Source organism: Carya illinoinensis, chromosome 11, assembly GCF_018687715.1.
Source record: "Carya illinoinensis cultivar Pawnee chromosome 11, C.illinoinensisPawnee_v1, whole genome shotgun sequence".
NCBI classification, from domain to species: domain Eukaryota; kingdom Viridiplantae; phylum Streptophyta; class Magnoliopsida; order Fagales; family Juglandaceae; genus Carya; species Carya illinoinensis.
In genome coordinates, this window is record NC_056762.1 from 8,606,835 (window position 1) to 8,625,362 (window position 18,528).

The 18,528-nt window shown below is 37.9% G+C and overlaps 1 protein-coding gene and 1 non-coding gene across 2 annotated transcripts; both read left to right on the plus strand.

Moving 5' to 3' along the window:
• Positions 1-2,483: 2,483 nt before the first annotated feature.
• On the plus strand, positions 2,484-3,888 carry LOC122282795 (chlorophyll a-b binding protein 4, chloroplastic). The gene is made up of 3 exons (XM_043094828.1): positions 2,484-2,799; positions 2,898-3,313; positions 3,471-3,888. The coding sequence occupies exons 1-3, from the start codon at positions 2,588-2,590 to the stop codon at positions 3,605-3,607; spliced, it is 765 nt and encodes a 254-aa protein (XP_042950762.1). The 5' UTR covers positions 2,484-2,587; the 3' UTR covers positions 3,608-3,888.
• An 8,151-nt stretch (positions 3,889-12,039) lies between these two features.
• Positions 12,040-12,147, plus strand: LOC122283532. The gene has a single exon (XR_006230933.1). It is a non-coding gene; the product is annotated as a small nucleolar RNA R71 (small nucleolar RNA).
• The last annotated feature ends 6,381 nt before the right edge of the window (positions 12,148-18,528 follow it).

Sequence of the window (18,528 nt, forward strand, 5' to 3'; positions counted from 1 at the left end):
TTTAGGGAATAGCAATCTTCCATCATATGTCCTTCCACTTGGTAGTAGGTGCAGAAACAACAATTTCTTCTATTTCGGTCGCTATCACCCTATGCACATCCCTCGCCTCCTGTTTACACATGCAAATTCTTATGTGCCATCCTTGAATTTGGATTTATGGAATACCTGCCTCCATCTCGCCTTTTACCATACTAGCTTTTCTTGGCCTTCTCCTACACTTTCCCTTTGCTTGGCTACCCTTTGCATCTTCCAACTTGAACCTTATTGGGGCGGTTAAGGCCCTAAGTGTGTCTTTAGTGTTGACGAAATCCTCTATCTTATCCATGAATTCTCACAGTGTGGTTGGAGTTCATCTTGCCAATATGCCATAAATGGATTCTTGGACCAAACGCCTCCTAGGAGCACTGTGAGCGTGATTTTCTTATCTTGATCATTGGCAATCATGCACTCGTTATTGAACCTAGAAAGAAAGTTAAGGTACACTTTCAAGCTCTCATCTTCTTGTTGATTAACAGTTAGGAGGTAGGCCAGAGGTTGCCTTCTTTGCCTGCTGGCCATAAATTGTGTTAAAAACTACCTGGCGAGCTCCTTGTAGCTATCTATGGAGCCTGGCTGCAAGGGTTACCCTCTTGTTACTTGCTTTAAAGTCAAGGGGAAAGCTTGGCATGTGATCTCTCATAGAAAAATGTGGAAAGCCGTGTTGGCTTTGAACATCTCCAAGTATTCGACGGGATCTTTAGATCCATCTTATAGTTTGATTTGTGGAACTTTGAATTTAGGTGGGAGCAACATCATCATTATCTCGATGATGAAAGGCGGGTCAGTACTATTGAGTAGATGGTCGACAAATGATGATGTGCCTATCTTCTTTGACATCTCCTTGTATTTTTCCATGAGGTGACCCAAATTTTGATGCATCTTCCTCGTTTCCTCATCGTCGATGTTTGTCCTGCCTATGTTTTGTGGTTTTGCCTCATTTCTTTCATCATGGCTTGGTGCAGCGTCCTCGGCACTTCTTTGTCTAAGAGCTTCATTTTCTCGCTGGAGATTCTCCATGTCCAGAGTTATCATCCTCTACCTTTCTTCCATTTATGCAAATCTTTCCTCCATCCTGGTGTCTGCTTGATCACTTGCTATTATTGTTTCTCGATCACGGATTACTTGAGAGCGCTTTGTCGCAGGCATGTGAAAAGCACGTTGAGATGTAGGAGATCCCACAGACGGCGCTAACTGTTGCAGATGTGTTTTGTACTCATGCTAACCACTTCCAGCAATTGGAAACAAGAAGATCCACTTCTAGCAATTAGAAACAAGAAGATGAGGAGGGGCTCAGTATGGTGGGGGATACCTCCGATTCCTAAGTTAGTATATAGTGTTGAAAGTATTATAATTTTCAGATGGTTCAAGGATTACCTCGGGCATATTCTTTGACCTTTATTTATATGGGTTGGGCATGCGATGGGAAGACTTTCCTCATGGCTTGACTCTCTCTAATCATTGTTGGATTGTTGATTGATAGGGCTACAAATAAGATGTTATGCCTGGGGATTTAATATCCTAGGAAAGTATCATACTAGATATCATTGTTAATGATAGCTGAATGTGTATTCCGCACTGGTGCATTTTGGCGGTTGGTCCTTTGATTTGACTTTTGAGTAGGCCTTTGACTTTTGATTCGTAGGCCTTTATGGTCGTGGGTTCAGCTCACTCCTTAAGAGAGGGACTATTTGGCCCTCACCTTATTTTTTCCATTTTTTAGAAACCTTGTATACTAGTATGACATAATTGCTTTCTGGTTTCAAAGACCCAAAAAGTCCTCTTTATCAGGTTGATTGCTCTGGTCTATTGCCATCTTTGTTACTTGGTGCTTAAAGATTGGTAATTGTAATGCAAGGATGGAAAATTAGAAGATAGCTGCTTCTCAGATTGATTGGAGGATTAAGCTTATGGTTGTAGGAGAACTATCAAAGATTTCTTGCATTAGAAGGTGGAATAGTGGTGGTAGGGATATGATACAGCAATTTCGATTGCTACACGTGAAATATAGGCAGCCTCTTGGGTACATGGGAGTTGGCAAGACTACAGAGAAAGGTCAGAGTGACTCAAATATATGTATGAAATTATGAATCCTCCTCTTCTACTTGATAACTAGTACGTACAAGGGCCTCAGATATTTATCTGCGGCTAAGATGGATGTGATGATGAAGCCACTTGTCATGCAGTGATTGGAGATATGACACTAAAAATCTTGTTTGGTTGCAAGAAAAAGGACACCCACACAGCATCAATTTCAACCAACCACAACAAAGAAATAGATCTTCGGATATGCAATCAAGATAAAAGGATAAGGCACAATGGATCCCCATTGGGCAATCCAAAACTCAAACACATCTCAGCCGTCGGATCCTAAAAATCACCAAACCAACCGTCAACTTCAAACAATGAACTGGAGCCACAAGTATACCCTTGAAATGGAAAAACAAAGCATGCATACAACATAACCTTCCAGCTTATATTCTACCACCACTACCACCACCACTTTCCTCCCTTGAGACCCACTTTCCCCCACTGTTTAAGGTCAGAAAACATGGCCACCGTCGTGACACAAGCCTCAGCCTCAGTCTTCCGGCCATGTGCCTCGAAATCCAGGTTCCTTTCTGGATCTTCTGGTAAATTGCACAGAGAATTGGCCATTAAACCAATGGCAAATTCCTCTTCTTCCACAGGTTCTCTCAAAGTTGAGGCTAAGAAAGGTGAATGGTTGCCGGGGTTGGCCTCACCGGGGTACCTTGATGGCAGGTACGTATTTATGAATCTACACTCAAGAAAATCTTTTAAGTACTAGCCCTTTAAAACATGTCAAAAGTAAGAAACTTGAGTGCTTTTGAAATTTCCAGTCTTCCTGGTGACAATGGGTTTGATCCTCTTGGACTAGCTGAGGATCCTGAAAACCTGCATTGGTTCATTCAAGCAGAGCTTGTCAATAGTCGTTGGGCTATGTTGGGTGTTACAGGAATGCTACTTCCAGAGGTTTTCACAAAGATTGGGATTATTAATGCCCCACAGTGGTATGATGCTGGGAAAGCTGAATACTTTGCATCCTCATCGACCCTGTTCGTGATCGAGTTCATTTTGTTCCATTACGTTGAGATCAGAAGGTGGCAAGACATAAAGAACCCAGGATGTGTCAACCAGGACCCCATCTTTAAGCAATACAGTCTGCCCCCCCATGAATGTGGATACCCTGGCTCAATTTTCAACCCACTTAACTTTGCACCTACTCTTGAGGCCAAGGAAAAGGAGCTTGCAAATGGTATACTGATGTTTAATTTACTTTTCATCATCGATTTTATCATTGAGCTACTTAAAAATGTACCATAGACTAGGTGTGACTGGATATCTAGGATGAGGTACTGTATTTCTCAAATTTGTCTTCTGAATTCTAATTGCTCTTTATTGCTTGTATTCAGGGAGATTGGCAATGTTGGCATTTTTGGGATTTGTGGTTCAGCACAATATTACTGGAAAAGGACCATTTGAGAATCTCTTGCAGCACCTTTCAGATCCATGGCACAACACCATTATTCAGACACTAAGGGGCTACTAAGTCCTCCCAAGAGATGACATGAAAACCAGCTTTCCAGGGGGTGGGGGGGCACGGTTTTCGAGTTAGATGTGGCATCAGTGTGAACAAGGTCCATGTACAGGGGAACTAGATGGAATATAATATGATTTCACCATGCAGATTACATCTACTACTTCGCAGTTAGCTTTTCATTTCTGAAGCAAGAACTTGAGGAATTCCATGTGTAATTGCTTTCATTCCCTACAAAATTTGTGTTTTGGGTGATTGAAATCTAATATCAGCAGCTATCCATGTTATAAATATGTCGAGAAAAAAAAAAAATTATTCCTGTCTTACATAGTATAACACTTGGAAGCTATGATATTGAGTAGCCAAAATAACCACATGAGCGCCTGTACACATTTCAGTTGCTCTTATTTAATCACTGAATCGATCTATAATTTGTATTTAACTCCATTAAAGAAGAAACATACAGCCGAAACTTCAAATGGGATGATGCACAGCAATTTTCCTTTCAGCTATCATCGTTGTCATTTAAATGAAGATTAATGTTACTCATGAGAGTCAATCTGGTTGCTGCAAGAGAGAACACATAATTATAAAGAACAGGAAGGCAGACTAGCTACCTGGACAGTGGACACCAGAGACCAAAAATTAGCAATTAGCAAAAGTGACAGAAACACTAACAAGATGATCATTTTTTTTTTCTTTTGATAAGTATGGTGAACAGAATGATCAATAAATATTTGATCAGTTAAACCCTATAGGCTACAATAAAGGCATGGTAAAGGTTAATTAATGAAATAAAGGAACTTCCAATTATGATTAGTGTTTAATAAATAGGTCATCTAACAGATTCCTAAATGGAGCCCAGTTTATTGCTGATCCAGACAATCATCATTAACATCGAATGAAAACAATGGATGATGCTCTCTTAGCCCAGAGGAATGTGTGGTATTCATTATACCAAAGAATCAAAAAGACTAGAAGGATAACTGAACCTCACTTTATCAATACACCGTGGAAATTAGTATTGAAGATACACGTGTGATCTGCTCCACACAAAAGGAGGACTAGGACCTGTTATAGTATCCTCTGCCCATATCATTAATTCTGATCATGAAATTTGCATCTAAGCAGTTTGTCTGGATATTCACCCTTCATTGGAGATTTTTTTGGCCAAGCAATACTGTAAGTATTGAGTTTCTTGAACGACTAAACAAATTCTTACCACTGCTAGGCATTCTGATTGTATATGGCAATACAACAAGACCCGGGTGTAGAAAACCGAGTATGCTGCCCATTCTCATACAGCAATCTACGCAAATCGAAGTAGCTATTAACTTGATAAACCACAGGGTTTCTTGTAAATTTATCCCCATCTCAGACTTCATTTTCTTATCATCTGACAAAGTTGAACTATTCTGTAGTGGGTACGCTTATTGCACAGCAAGTTGTACATTCAAACAAGTAGTTCTACTCAACTCTTTCGACTTCCAAGGCACCACCTCCTGATCCCTTATCAGCAACTTGTAACGTGTTGCCATCCTCTGTTCGTTTCCCAGGGTTAAAATAACCAGAATAACCTGGGGGCTGGGAGCAAAACATCTGAGAGAGCAATCCACATCTCTTTGGTTGAGTAGTATGTAGAGAGTCCGTTTCCTCATAAAACAGACTGAGGAATAGAGTGTTGAGCTTTATTTATAATCATTGTTTACATAGATGAGATTTGATCAATCAATGACAAAAACTTATCATCAATTACAAACTCTTATCATCAACAACAGAGTCAATGGGTCTGAGCAGAATTTATCAGGATCATAGGGACTAATCCATTCTTTTCGATTTTGAAGTGAATTAACTTTAATGAGAAGAGGCCTTAACTCGTAATATTTCTTCAACCTTTAGTTAGTTTTCTCATGGCATTGGCGTCTCATGATCACAAGGCCTTTCTTTAGCTTGTCCCTCAAATCTCATCATGACCAGGAGGCCCTTCTCTGAGTTGCTCCTCACTCTCTTGGGGATTCTCTTGGCCGGTCTGTTTCAGTCTTTCTAGGATTTAAGAGTTTTAGGATTTAATTGTTTCTTTTAGACAATTAAAGTATACTTGCAAATGGTGAGAGAAAATTATTTTTATGTAGAGTAACAGTGATAAAATACAATGCATTTATTACTAGTTCTTTCTGAGGTTCTATTCTTTCAATGAGTGAGGCAGTATCTTTCCATTTAAGCTTTAATGCGGTAGGTCTTGAGGTGGTTGCAGCCGATCATCCTGTAATGTCCTTCCCAATTTACTCACAGCTACCCGTATAAGTTGCTGAAAGAGTAAGATATATCATAGATATCGTTATAGCACCACACACCACAACTCAGTTATGTGAGCTTTAGGCCTTTGTACCAAGTTGATGATAATTATGGTAATTGGGATATCATGGTGTAATGCCACACTCTTTTACAAGGCTTACGCAAGAGTACCATCTCACCGACGGTCCGGTGGAGAGTTAAGATTGTCAAGGTTGGTTTGAATAGCCTTTTCATTGGTTTCCTTAATATATATATATATATATATATATATATATATATAGAAGAGAGATACAATAGGGCGCCGAATGTTCATAGTGTTTAAGTATTTACACGTTAAGTCTATTTACAGCTAACTTATATCTCTGCTATACCATCTAGATATAGAAAGGCCTAAATTATCTCTATAACATCCCCCCTCAAATTAATGTTGATGGATCAAGAAGCATCAATTTGTCAACCAAGAATTGATGCCGGTGCCGAGAAAGGACTTTAGTGAATATGTCCGTAAGTTGACATTCAGTGAAAATGTGAGGGAGAGTAATCACATATTTGTCAAAAGATTCACGTATGGAATGACAATTGGCTTCGATATGTTTCGTACGCCCATGAAAAATAGTATTAGCGATAATCTGAATAGCACTGATATTATCAGCATGAAGAGGAGTAGGATGCAGCTGAGGAAAACCAAGTTCACCTAATAACCCACGAAGCCATGTGATCTCAGAGCATGCGGAAGACATAGCCCGATACTCAGACTCAATAAAGGACTTGGAAACTCTGTCTTGCTTCTTACTCTTCCAAGAAATGAGTGCATTGCCTAAGAACATGCACCGGCCAGTAACAGAGTGATGAGTAGTGATTACGCCCAAAGAATAATGCGGTAGTTGTAGCACAGCTTTGGGGTGTCGATTCCACAGGGAGACAAATTAAAAGAATAGCAAGAGGAACAAATAAACTAAAGAAAAAATATTAAATAAATAATAGAGAATAAAGATTAATTTTAAATGTAAATTCAAGTGAAGCAAAGTGATTAACAGAAAAAATACTCAAATTTAACAAACAGTAGAGCGTCGGGAATCCCTTGCACAAATCTGGTATTTTAATTATTCTTAATTCATTGGATAACTCAATTAGGAACTCAATTCCCGCAATTCCCAATCGAAAGGTATAGATTTATAAACCAAACTTAAATCAAATGTAACCCTTTGAAAAAAACATTCACCACTTTTAAAAAACGTGAATTACTACCCTTATTGATAAAATCCAATGACGACAATATACTCAGGAAGCGATATTGCAGCAAAAAACTAAATCAATATAGATAAATAATTGATCCAAACATAATCAAAGAACTAATCCATTCAATAGAAAAAGCATGACTGAATCCATAAACACAATAAATTCTATGATTATTCAGAGAAGAAAACATCAACGATGAATTGAGAATGATAAAACAAATGAGTTTTAGCAATTGAAAATCAAATACATGAATTAAGAATAAATTAGAAATACCATCTAATGTGCAAGTTCATCCCTAACCCTACTTGAGAATTTAGTTACCCATAAATATAATGGACAACAAAAATCTCCAGAGAAAACTGAAGCGAACGGTGGCCATGGAAGTGATTTTCTTCTCTCTTCAGATCTGCCTCTTGTGCCTCTTCCTCCCCTCCATTTCGTGCTAATGATATGCTTATATAGGGTAAGAAAGAAACCCTAATGTCCTCTTGATTTCCGCATAAAAAAATCGCCTAAATTTTAGGACTTATCTTGGCAGCCACGTACAGCTTTCAGGAATTCGAATTTAGAAATCCTTATTAGAGACAAAGTTATAGCCCTTTAAGATAGCTTTCTAATGCATCAAGAATCGCATCAATCCGATATATGAGGAAAAAGATACATTCAAAACACTAAAATATCTCCAGACTGTCTCCTAGCGAATTTCGAACTTGGACTTCTTGTGGTTTCATTTTGTGATTTTTTTTTTCTCTTTCTTTTCTTCCAAATTGCTCTCAAACCCCATGAATGTCCTCCTTTGAATTTGACTGGGCTTGACTTGCTCTTTTATAAACTCTGAAATTAGACATAAAAAAACTACTTAGGAGTATCCCAACGTAAATAGAAATTCAATTTAAGAATACACATTAATTCCTATAATTTCTATTCACATTTTAGCATTTTAGTCCAATAATAGGGTATATAGAGTGCACTTTCGCACACTCATCACACCCCCCAACTTACTCCTTGCTAGTCTCTAGCAATTTTCATGTCAAAACAACGAAAGAGACCAAAGAAAATCACACATAAAGGCAATCACGTCACACTTTTCAGATTCACATATCAAAACAATCTAAGGAATCCAATAACCCATCAAGATCAATCCACCTATAGCAATCCACAGAGTGTGTGTGTGTTCTCCAAGCTATAACCATCGTACCACTAACCTTGACACATGCAACATCAAGAACATTTTAAGCAAAAGGTTCAACTCCATAACTCACGGGTATAATAGTGTTTCGTGTAAGGGCTCTCTCTATGGAGTTGACAATGAGTGTATATACACTCTCATGGAAAATTAGGCAATTATGTACAAGCAACAAACAAACATTGATCTTATGATAGGAACACTAACAAATGAGACTTCCATCAATCTTTCCAACAGCTTACTTAGGATCAGAATGGTCAACACAAAAGGTTGTAATGTGACTTGGTTTTGGGGTTATATAAAAAAAAAGGATGAAAGGGATTCAAAAACTTCCAAGTACATACAAAGGGAATTTTATTAAATATCTCAATAGACCACACTTCTCACTTGATATACTCTCCAACTTTTCAGATCATCAAATAATAATGCTTTTCCTTCTTCTTCCTCTTTTTTTTTTCAACAATTTGATGGACAAACACATGCCACTTTTGTATTCTTTCCATCTCTACCAACTTATTTTTTTTTTTTTTAGAGCTCACTCAATTGAACACTTTGCAACTTGTACTCTTCTCTTTTTTCTGTCGTCTTCTTCTTCTTCTTAATTGAAAATGATAAAATTAAAGAAAGAAAATACAAATTCCACACCTAGTATACACTTGGAAGTAAAAAGGGTAAGAAAATATGTGTATAGGTTATACTCCAATGTGGAGAGGCATGGATTATATGGGCATATGAAAAGAAAAAGCTACAAGTGTTTATTGGCTCAAAGTTGGCTACTAGGGGTCTATGATGGAAAGGATAGCTTGAAAGGCTCAAACGTTAATCCTAAGTTGACCTTCGTCATATCCCAAGTATATCCACCATTGTACTGCAAACCATGTAATGATATTCTCAAAAGAAGTGCCCAATTCAACGGATCAATGAACGCTTATCACAATTTACTGCATTTGTATGCTCTCAATCCTCTCCAAACTCACATGAAAACTTAAGCAAAAGAGTTCTCTAGCTACATGTGTCAAACCACCATCTTACCACAAAATTTGGATAAGTGCATTAAGGATTCTGTGAATGTTTCAGCAAAAAATGATCTGGTGGGTTTGGTGAATTCACGAAGATGGCTATGAATGAGAATGAGTACACATGTGAAAATGATGCACATGTGATGCAAATTAAAAAAAATTGACACATGAAAATATGCCACAGAGTTCCAACAAGCATTTTAAAAACTGAATTTGCACCACCACCCCCCAACTTAAATGAAACATTGTCCTCAATGTTTAAGAATCAAAATTGAATGGGGAGTAACTGAAAATGGTAGAATACACCTGATGAGTGATGTGGGTAGCTCCCTAAACACCAAAGATGGTAATCTGAAATGACGAAATGAAACTATCCTGCAATCAAAAACAAAGAAAACAACAGCAAACAAAAAGGAAAAGAAAGAAAATAAGAAAAAACAAAAACAAAACAAAGCAAAACAAAATAAATAAAGAAACACATACCTTGGTGGTGTGGTCAAGGTTGATAGACTGGATCCACAAGTGGAATGTCTTCCACTTCCGGAACTTGCCTATCAATTAATATTTTAAGGCGTTGACCATTTACTTTAAAGATCCGACCATCCTTAGGATCTTTTATTTCTACCACCCCATTTACAAAAATATTTTTCACTAGAAATGGGTCAGTCCACCTAAACCGAAGTTTTCATTTGTGCTTGTGAGATCCAAAATCATATAAGCATATTCGGTCATTAGGTTTAAACCTCTTCCTAAGAATATTTTTATCATGAAACGCTTTCATTTTAACTTTACAAACTTTAGACTTAGGCAAAGATTTCAATTTAACTCTTGGTGCTTTCATACTTATAGGAATCTGTTTTCCACATTTCTTAGGCAACTCCTCAAATTTCTGTTGCCAAACCTGTGTGCCATAATCCTGAGTTTCATCAAAAATAGCACAAATATCAATAACATCAGATGAATCACTAACAGATGTATTAAACTCAGAATTCACAAGGGAATATTCAAGGGGATCAAAATCATGAGTTGTGTGAACTCCCTTGTCTATGAGTGCATCAATCATATACGTTTGGTGGCACTCGTCATCTGTTGGCTGCTTCTCAATATGGAAAATGTTGACCTCCATGGTCATGTTTCCAAAAGATAACTTCATCAACCCATTCCTGCAATTTATAAGTGCATTAGCCGTAGCAAGGAAATGTCTACCTAATATGAGAGGAACTTTAGAGTTAGACTCAACAACTGATTGAGTGTCCAAAATTAAGAAATCAACAGGATAATAAAACTTGTCAATTTGGATCAAAACATCCTCAACTATTCCTCTCGGTTTCTTAACTGAATGATCAGCCAACTGAAGCACGACAGAAGTAGGCTTAATTTCACCCAAACCAAGCTGCAAATAAATGGAATAAGACATCAAATTAACACTAGCTCCTAGATCTAGCAAGGCTTGCCCAAACTCATGATTCCCAATATTACATGCAATGGTTGGACAACCAGGATCCTTGTACTTAGGAGGAATTCGTTGCTCAATTAGAGCACTAACTTGCTCTGTCAGAAATGCTGTCTTCTTAACATGGTGCTTTCTCTTAACTGTACACAAATCTTTAAGAACTTTTGCATAAGTGGGAACTTGTTTAATAACATGCAAAAGAGGAAGGTTAATCTTTACCTGCCTGAGGTTCTCCAAGATTTCATTACTAAGATCCAAAGTTAGCATACCAGATTTTAAAGCTTGAGGAAATGGTACCTTAACTGGACTCTTGATTACCTCGGCATCCTTGGGGAACTCGGTGCTATCATTGCTTTGTTCCTTTTCAATATTCTCTTGCTTATCAGTTGTTGGGATGTGTAAGGACTTACCACTTCTTGTCATAATGGCATGAACTTCTTTTAAATTTTTTTGTGCCATATGCTGACCTTGGGGTGCGGATTGAGCTTGAGAAGGAAACTTGACACGCTCATTCACACTCAAGGAGCTCATTATTTTGGATATATGACTCTTTATCTCTTTGTTTTCTTCAACAACCTGCATAATCAAAGATTCAAACTTTTAATTAGTTTTATTATGTGCCTCAATAAAAACATGCAAAGTGTTTTCTAAAGGACTCCTAGAAGATGAAGGTGCATGATATGGTGCAGGATATGATCTAGGGGGTTGTGCAGGCGGCTGGTTTTCAGATTTCCAACTAAAATTGGGGTGATTACGCCACTCAAGATTGTAGGTATTAGAGAAATGTGTAAAAGGTTTCTTGTACATACCTAAGGCATTACATTGTTCCTCATACATCCCTCTCATCTCAACAAATGTGGGACACTCTTGGGCAAGGTGATCTACCCCGCCACACACAAAACATGGTCCAAAAGACTCTGCATGATTAGCCACGTGTGTTGGCTTTAAGTCTTTATTCTTCAACACCTCTAGCTCCCTAGTGAGCATCTCAACCTTAGCCTTTAGGTTATCTTCTTCCCTGAGATGGTAAATTCCACCACCATTTAGGTTTCCTGCAGGTCGTGGCCTATTTGTGCTCTCAGTAGCACTAGGTCCAGTCCAAGTATGAGCTTTTTCAGCAAGCTCATTGAGGTATTCTATGGCCTCATCAGGATCTTTCTGTAAGAACTCACCATTACACATCATCTCCACAAATTGACGCTCTCTAGGTGTAAGTTCCTCATAAAAATAGCTCACTAAGCGCCAATTCTCATACCCATGGTGAGGACACATACTCAATAGCTCCTTAAATCTCTCCCAAGACTGATATAAAGTCTCACTATCCTTTTATACAAAGGTGGAGATTTGCCTTTTTAAAGCATTGGTCTTATGTTGGGGAAAGTATTTATTAAAGAAGACCTGAGTCATCTCATTCCATGACCCAATAGATCGTGGTCTCAATAAGTATAGCCAACTCTTAGCTCTATCTTTCAAAGAGAAAGGAAAGAACTTAAGTCTCACAATGTCATCAGTTGCATTTTGACTATGAAAAGTCGCAACTACTTCCTCAAACTCCCTAATGTGCACATATGGATTTTCATTTTCCAAGCCATGAAAAGTAGGGAGTAACTGTATCATCCCTGTTTTAAAATCCAATTGGCGAATATTAGCTGGAAACATGATGCATGATGGTGTGGCTGTGCGTGTAGGGTGGAGGTAATCCTGAAGGGTCCTAGTGGGTTGATCTTCGTGTTCACTCATTTTCTCAGAATTAGAAGAATTATCAAACAAATGATCAGAAAAATTAAACTCTGACTCTAACACAGATCTACAAGCAAACCGACCCAAGGCGTCTCTATACCTGTGCATGCAAATTAAAAGAATAGCAAATTGAACAAAGAAACTAAAGAAAAAATATTAAATAAGTAATAGAGAACAAAGATTAATTTTAAATGTAAATTCAAGTGAAGCAAAGTGATTAACAGAAAAAGTACACAAATTTAACAAACAGTAGAGCGTCGGGAATCCCTTGCACAAATCTGGTATTTTAATTATTCTTAATTCATTGGATAACTCAATTAGGAACTCAATTCCCGCAATTCCCAATCGGAAGGTATAGATTTATAAACCAAACTTAAATCAAATGTAACCCTTTGAAAAAAAACATTCACCACTTTTAAAAAACGTGAATTACTACCCCTATTGATAAAATCCAATGACGACAATATACTCAGGAAGCGATATTGCAGCAAAAAACTAAATCAATATAGATAAATAATTGATCCAAACATAATCAAAGAACTAATCCATTCAATAGAAAAAGCATGACTGAATCCATAAACACAATAAATTCTATGATTATTTGGAGAAGAAAACATCAACGATGAATTGAGAATGATAAAACAAAAGAGTTTTAGCAATTGAAAATCAAATATATGAATTAAGAATAAATTAGAAATACCATCTAATGTGCAAGTTCATCCCTAACCCTACTTGAGAATTTAGTTACCCATAAATATAATAGACAACAAAAATATCCAGAGAAAACTGAAGCGAACGGTGGCCATGGAAGTGATTTTTTCCTCTCTTCAGATCTGCCTCTTGTGCCTCTTCCTCCCCTCCATTTCGTGCTAATGATATGCTTATATAGGGTAAGAAAGAAACCCTAATGTCCTCTTGATTTCCGCATAAAAAAATCGCCTAAATTTTAGGACTTATCTTGGCAGCCACGTACAGCCTTCAGGAGTTCGAATTTGGAAATCTTTATTAGAGAAAAAGTTATAGCCCTTTAAAATAGCTTTCCAATGCATCAATAATCGAATCAATCCGATATATGAGTAAAAAGATACATTCAAAACACTAAAGTATGTCCAGACTGTCTCCTAGCGAATTTCGAACTTGGACTTCTTGTGGTTTCATTTTGTGATTTTTTTTTTCTTCCAAATTGCTCTCAAACCCCATGAATGTCCTCCTTTGAATTTGACTGGGCTTGACTTGCTCTTTTATAAACTCTGAAATTAGACATAAAAAAACTGCTTAGGAGTATCCCAACGTAAATAGAAATTCAATTTAAGAATACACATTAATTTCTATCATTTCTATTCACATTTTAGCATTTTAGTCCAATAATAGGGTATATAGAGTGCACTTTCGCACACTCATCAAGTAGTTGCACATTTGGCCCAATCAGCATCAATATACCCCACCAACTGTAAGGAAGATTCTTGAGGAAAGAACAACCCGCGTGTGGAGGTGCCCTTCAGATATCGGATAGTGCAGCGGATAGCAGTTAAATGAAGATGGGGAGCCTGCATAAATTGACTGACTTACTGCACATCAAAAGAAATGTCAAGACTAGTAATCGTCAAGTAGTTCAAACTCCCAACAAGCTGCCGATACAATGATGGATTTGATAAAACCTCTCATTCTTCCTGTCGAAGCTTAAGATTTGCCTCCAAGGGAGTAAAAATAGAGTTACCTAATTGGAGACCACCTAATGAAATAACATCCTGTGTGTATTTGTGTTGGTGTAACAACGTACCAGTTGGAGTAACCTACACCTCAAGGCCAAGAAAATACAGCAAGGGACCAAGATCTTTATGTGAAGGCCTTGAGATGCTGTTATAATGTCATTGACATATGCGAGAAGCAATACGATTCCTGCAGAAGTCTTGTCAAGAAAAAGAGAGGAATCGAACTGACTCTGAATAAAATGAAAAGCAAGTAGGTTAGAGCGAAATTTGTCAAACTATGGACGCGAAGCCTGTTTTAGTCCATACAAGGATCGGCGTAGCCGACAAACCTCTGAGGAAGGTGTAGCAAACATGTCGGGATGTGAGGACATATAGATTTCTTCCTTCAAATCCCCATGTAGAAAAGCATTCTTCACATCCATTTGCCGAAGAGACCACCCTTGCGATGCAGCAAGTGCCAAGATAGTCTGCACGATAGGCATTTTGGCAACAGGTGCAAATGTCTCTTCATAATCAATACCATACTTCTGTCGGTTCCCAAGAACCACGAGACGAGCCTTATATTTGTCTACTAAGCCATCAACTCGAAACTTGACTGAGTACACTTATTTACAACCAATAGGTTTGACATCAGAGGGACAAATTACAAGGTCCCAAGTGTGATTGTCTTGAAGAGCTTGGATTTCCTCTTGCATGGCTTGCTGCCAACATGCTTGGGTGGATGCCTGGGTATAAGAGTAAGGAACAGAAATAGTGTCGAGAGTGGCAATAAGTGAGATGTGAGGAAAACCATACCTATTTGGTGGATGTGTAATCCGGGTGGAGTGTCGAGGTATAGGAACCGTAGAATCAGATGACGGATCAGTGTCTAGAAGGGGCATTGAAGTAGGGGGAAGACGTCGATGATACACCATGCTCAGTTGAAATTGCTTAATAGAAGCAGACACATCACCAAAAGCGGGAAGAAGATTAATAGGAGGACCAGAAATAACCTGAAACTGAAAGAAATATTGATTTTCAAATAAATTCACATTCCGTGAGATTCGGAATTTATTTGCATGAACATCATAACAAACAAATCCTTTCTAGGTAGGACTATATCTGATAAAGGCACATGTGACAGACTGTGCAGCAAGCTTGTGACGCTCAACAGGTGGTAGATGAACAAAACAAACACACCCAAAAATATGAAAGGATTGATACTTAGGAGATATACCAAATAATCGAAAATATGGAGAATCATAATCTAAAGTGGCACTAGGCAAATGATTGATCAAATAGACATCAGTAGATAAAACTTCTACCCAAAATTTAGAAGGTACAGAAGAATCAATCAACAAAGTACGGACGACATCTAAGAGATGACGATTCTTACGCTCAACGACTCCATTTTGTTGAGGAGTATAAGGACAAGAATGTTGGGAAATGATCCCCTTTTGCTGAAGAAAAGTTTGAAAAGAATAAGACATGTACTACCCCCTGAGTCAGAGCGTAAAGTTTTGATACAAATACTGAACTTTGTCTCAACAAGCGCAACAAATTTTTGAAAGATGGAAAACACGTCAGCTTTAAAATGGAGAAAATATATCTAGGTGAATTGACCATAATCATTGATAAAGATCACAAAATAACGATACTGACCATGAGAAATAACAAGACTCACACCCCAAACATCAGTATGTACAATCTCAAAACAGTCAAACGCACGACTACCATACGCAAGAAAATGTAAAGTTTTACTTTTACCCAGACGACAAGTAGCACAATCAAAAGATACAAGAGAAGAATAAAAAGAATCTTTATTGCTCAAAAAACCATGTTTCATAAGATGAGTCAAGACAACAGAATTAGGATGACCTAATTTCTTATGCCAGACTTCGGTAGTATTGGCAGTAGCTATACAAGCAAGAGAAACAACATTAGGAATAGAAAATTGTAAGGGAAATAAACGTCCTACTTTAGGCCCCTTTGCAATCACCGTCCCTGACACATGATTCTGCACAAGATAACCACCACGAAAAAAGTGAACATCACAATTATTATCTTCCAGTTGTCTAACAGAAATCAAATTGGTAGACAATCTAGGAGAGACAAAAACATTGCGAAATAAAGAGTCCAAATTACCAACAACAATAATAGGAAGAATACTATCATCAGCGATTTGAATATTTTGCGTGCCTCTATACTTACGAACACCATGGAGACTCGTCATATTACTAGTCATATGATTAGAAGCACCCAAATTAACAATCCAAGAAGATGAGTTAGTACCCGTACCTTGCAAGCCTAAGGCCGTAAAAGTAGATACAATCATCTGTTGGACCATTGCTGGTGTGAGAACAAATGAATCAGAGCTTACAATAGGCAGCACAGAAGAAGAAGCAGAGGACTGAACATCAGCCTGAAAAGCTTGAGATTGGCAATTCTGAAGTCGTATTCGACAGTCTTTGACGATATGACCCTCTTTCTTAGTAGTTACAAACTTTCTTAGGACAGTTGCGAGCAATATGACCAAATTCCTTGCAACTAAAACATTGCAACTTGTTCCTTCCTCTCCCTTGTGCTGCATAGGCTACATTCACAGTCTCAGAAAAGACTTTCTCAGATGTCATACCAATCTGAGTGGATAACCATTGTTCTTCACGCAACAAATCTCCCAAACAAATATCCAAAGAAGGAACCGGATTACGGTTCAACAAACCAGCTTGAACGGACTCAAATTCAGGTCGAAACTTCATTAAGAACTGATCGCGTTGACTCTCAGCATGAACTACTTGAAGAGCTGCAAGTGCTATAGTGGGAACCTTGGCATAAACAATTGCAGAAAACTCTCTCCAAAGGTTAATAAAATCAGAATAAAATTATGCGATAGGTAAATTGCCTTGACTATAAATACTAATTTCCAACTCTAATTAGAACTTCCGAGCCCTATGATCTTGGTGGTAAATACGGTGAAGATAATTCCACATAGCCTGAGCTGTGGTAAAACAGCAAAGATTGGTTACAAGGTGAGACTCAATCGTCCCCAACAGCCAAGAGATCACCTTAGCATCCTTAACCTCCCATTATGGAAATTCCTTTTCATCAGTGGGAACTTGAGCAGAGCTATCAATATGATTTGATAATTCCTTCCCTTTCAAGAACATTTTAAATTGAAATTTCCACATGGGGAAAATCTTTCCAGTAAATCAAACAATAATATTTTCAATAGAACTAGCCCAAGCAACCCAAGCACTTAACTCAAATCAGGCCCAAATCCAAATAAGAGCCCAACAAAAATAAAACTTTAAAATGAAAGCCCAATTCAACAACACGGCAAAGAAATAAATATGCTGATGTTTTCCTCGAGAGTCACGACCACCTCACAGAAAAGAGAAATAATAAGCCCACTGGCGCAAGAAATAATAAGCCCACAAGAAATAGCCCAAAGAACACAATACTTGCCCAACCCGCAAGAAATAAGTCCCTAATATTTAGGCAGTGGCACACGGAGAAGTGGCACCCAGCTACCCCGAAGCAAGCTCGAGACGTCGCAACCACCACAGAAAGAGCCAATGACCTCGCAACCACCAAATGAAGCTGCTAACCACCACAGAAACTGCCGACCACCTCATAGCCACCGATAAACGCTGTCAACCTCCACAGAAAGTACTAATTGCCACACCGAACAACACTCGCAATTCTCAATAGTGTTAGAAAACACCCACGAGTCGAAACCCAACAAAAGTGTTAGAAAACACTCACCACAAACTTAGAAACTCACCAACGTGCGAGAACAGAGAAGAAAAAAAATTCCTATCGTCACAACTCAAAAACTCTCAAGGATAAAGACCGTAGGGAAACAATAATCAGAGTAAAAGCTCTGATACCATGTCAAGGTTGGTCTGAATACCCTTTTCATTGGTTTCCTTAATATATATATATATATATAGAAGAGCGATACAATAGGGCGCCGAATGTTCAGCGTGATTTCAGCATCTAAATTGTTGCTAGTTTTACTATACACGTTAAGTATTTATATGTTAAGTCTATTTACAGCCAACCTATTTCTCTGCTATACTATTTAGATATAGAAAGGCCTAAATTATCTCTGTAACAAAGATAGTAGCCTTATAATGGTAAAGAAATAGTTTTGCTTAAACATCAAACTCGAAACCTCTGGTCACAAAAGCTCCTTTGACAGATAATCCCAAATCATTCAACCACCATTCTTAGTGGTAAAAAAAAAATAGTCATTCTTTAATTCTATATAGTTTTCTAGAGTTGGAAACGGTTTTTGAGGCACTGAG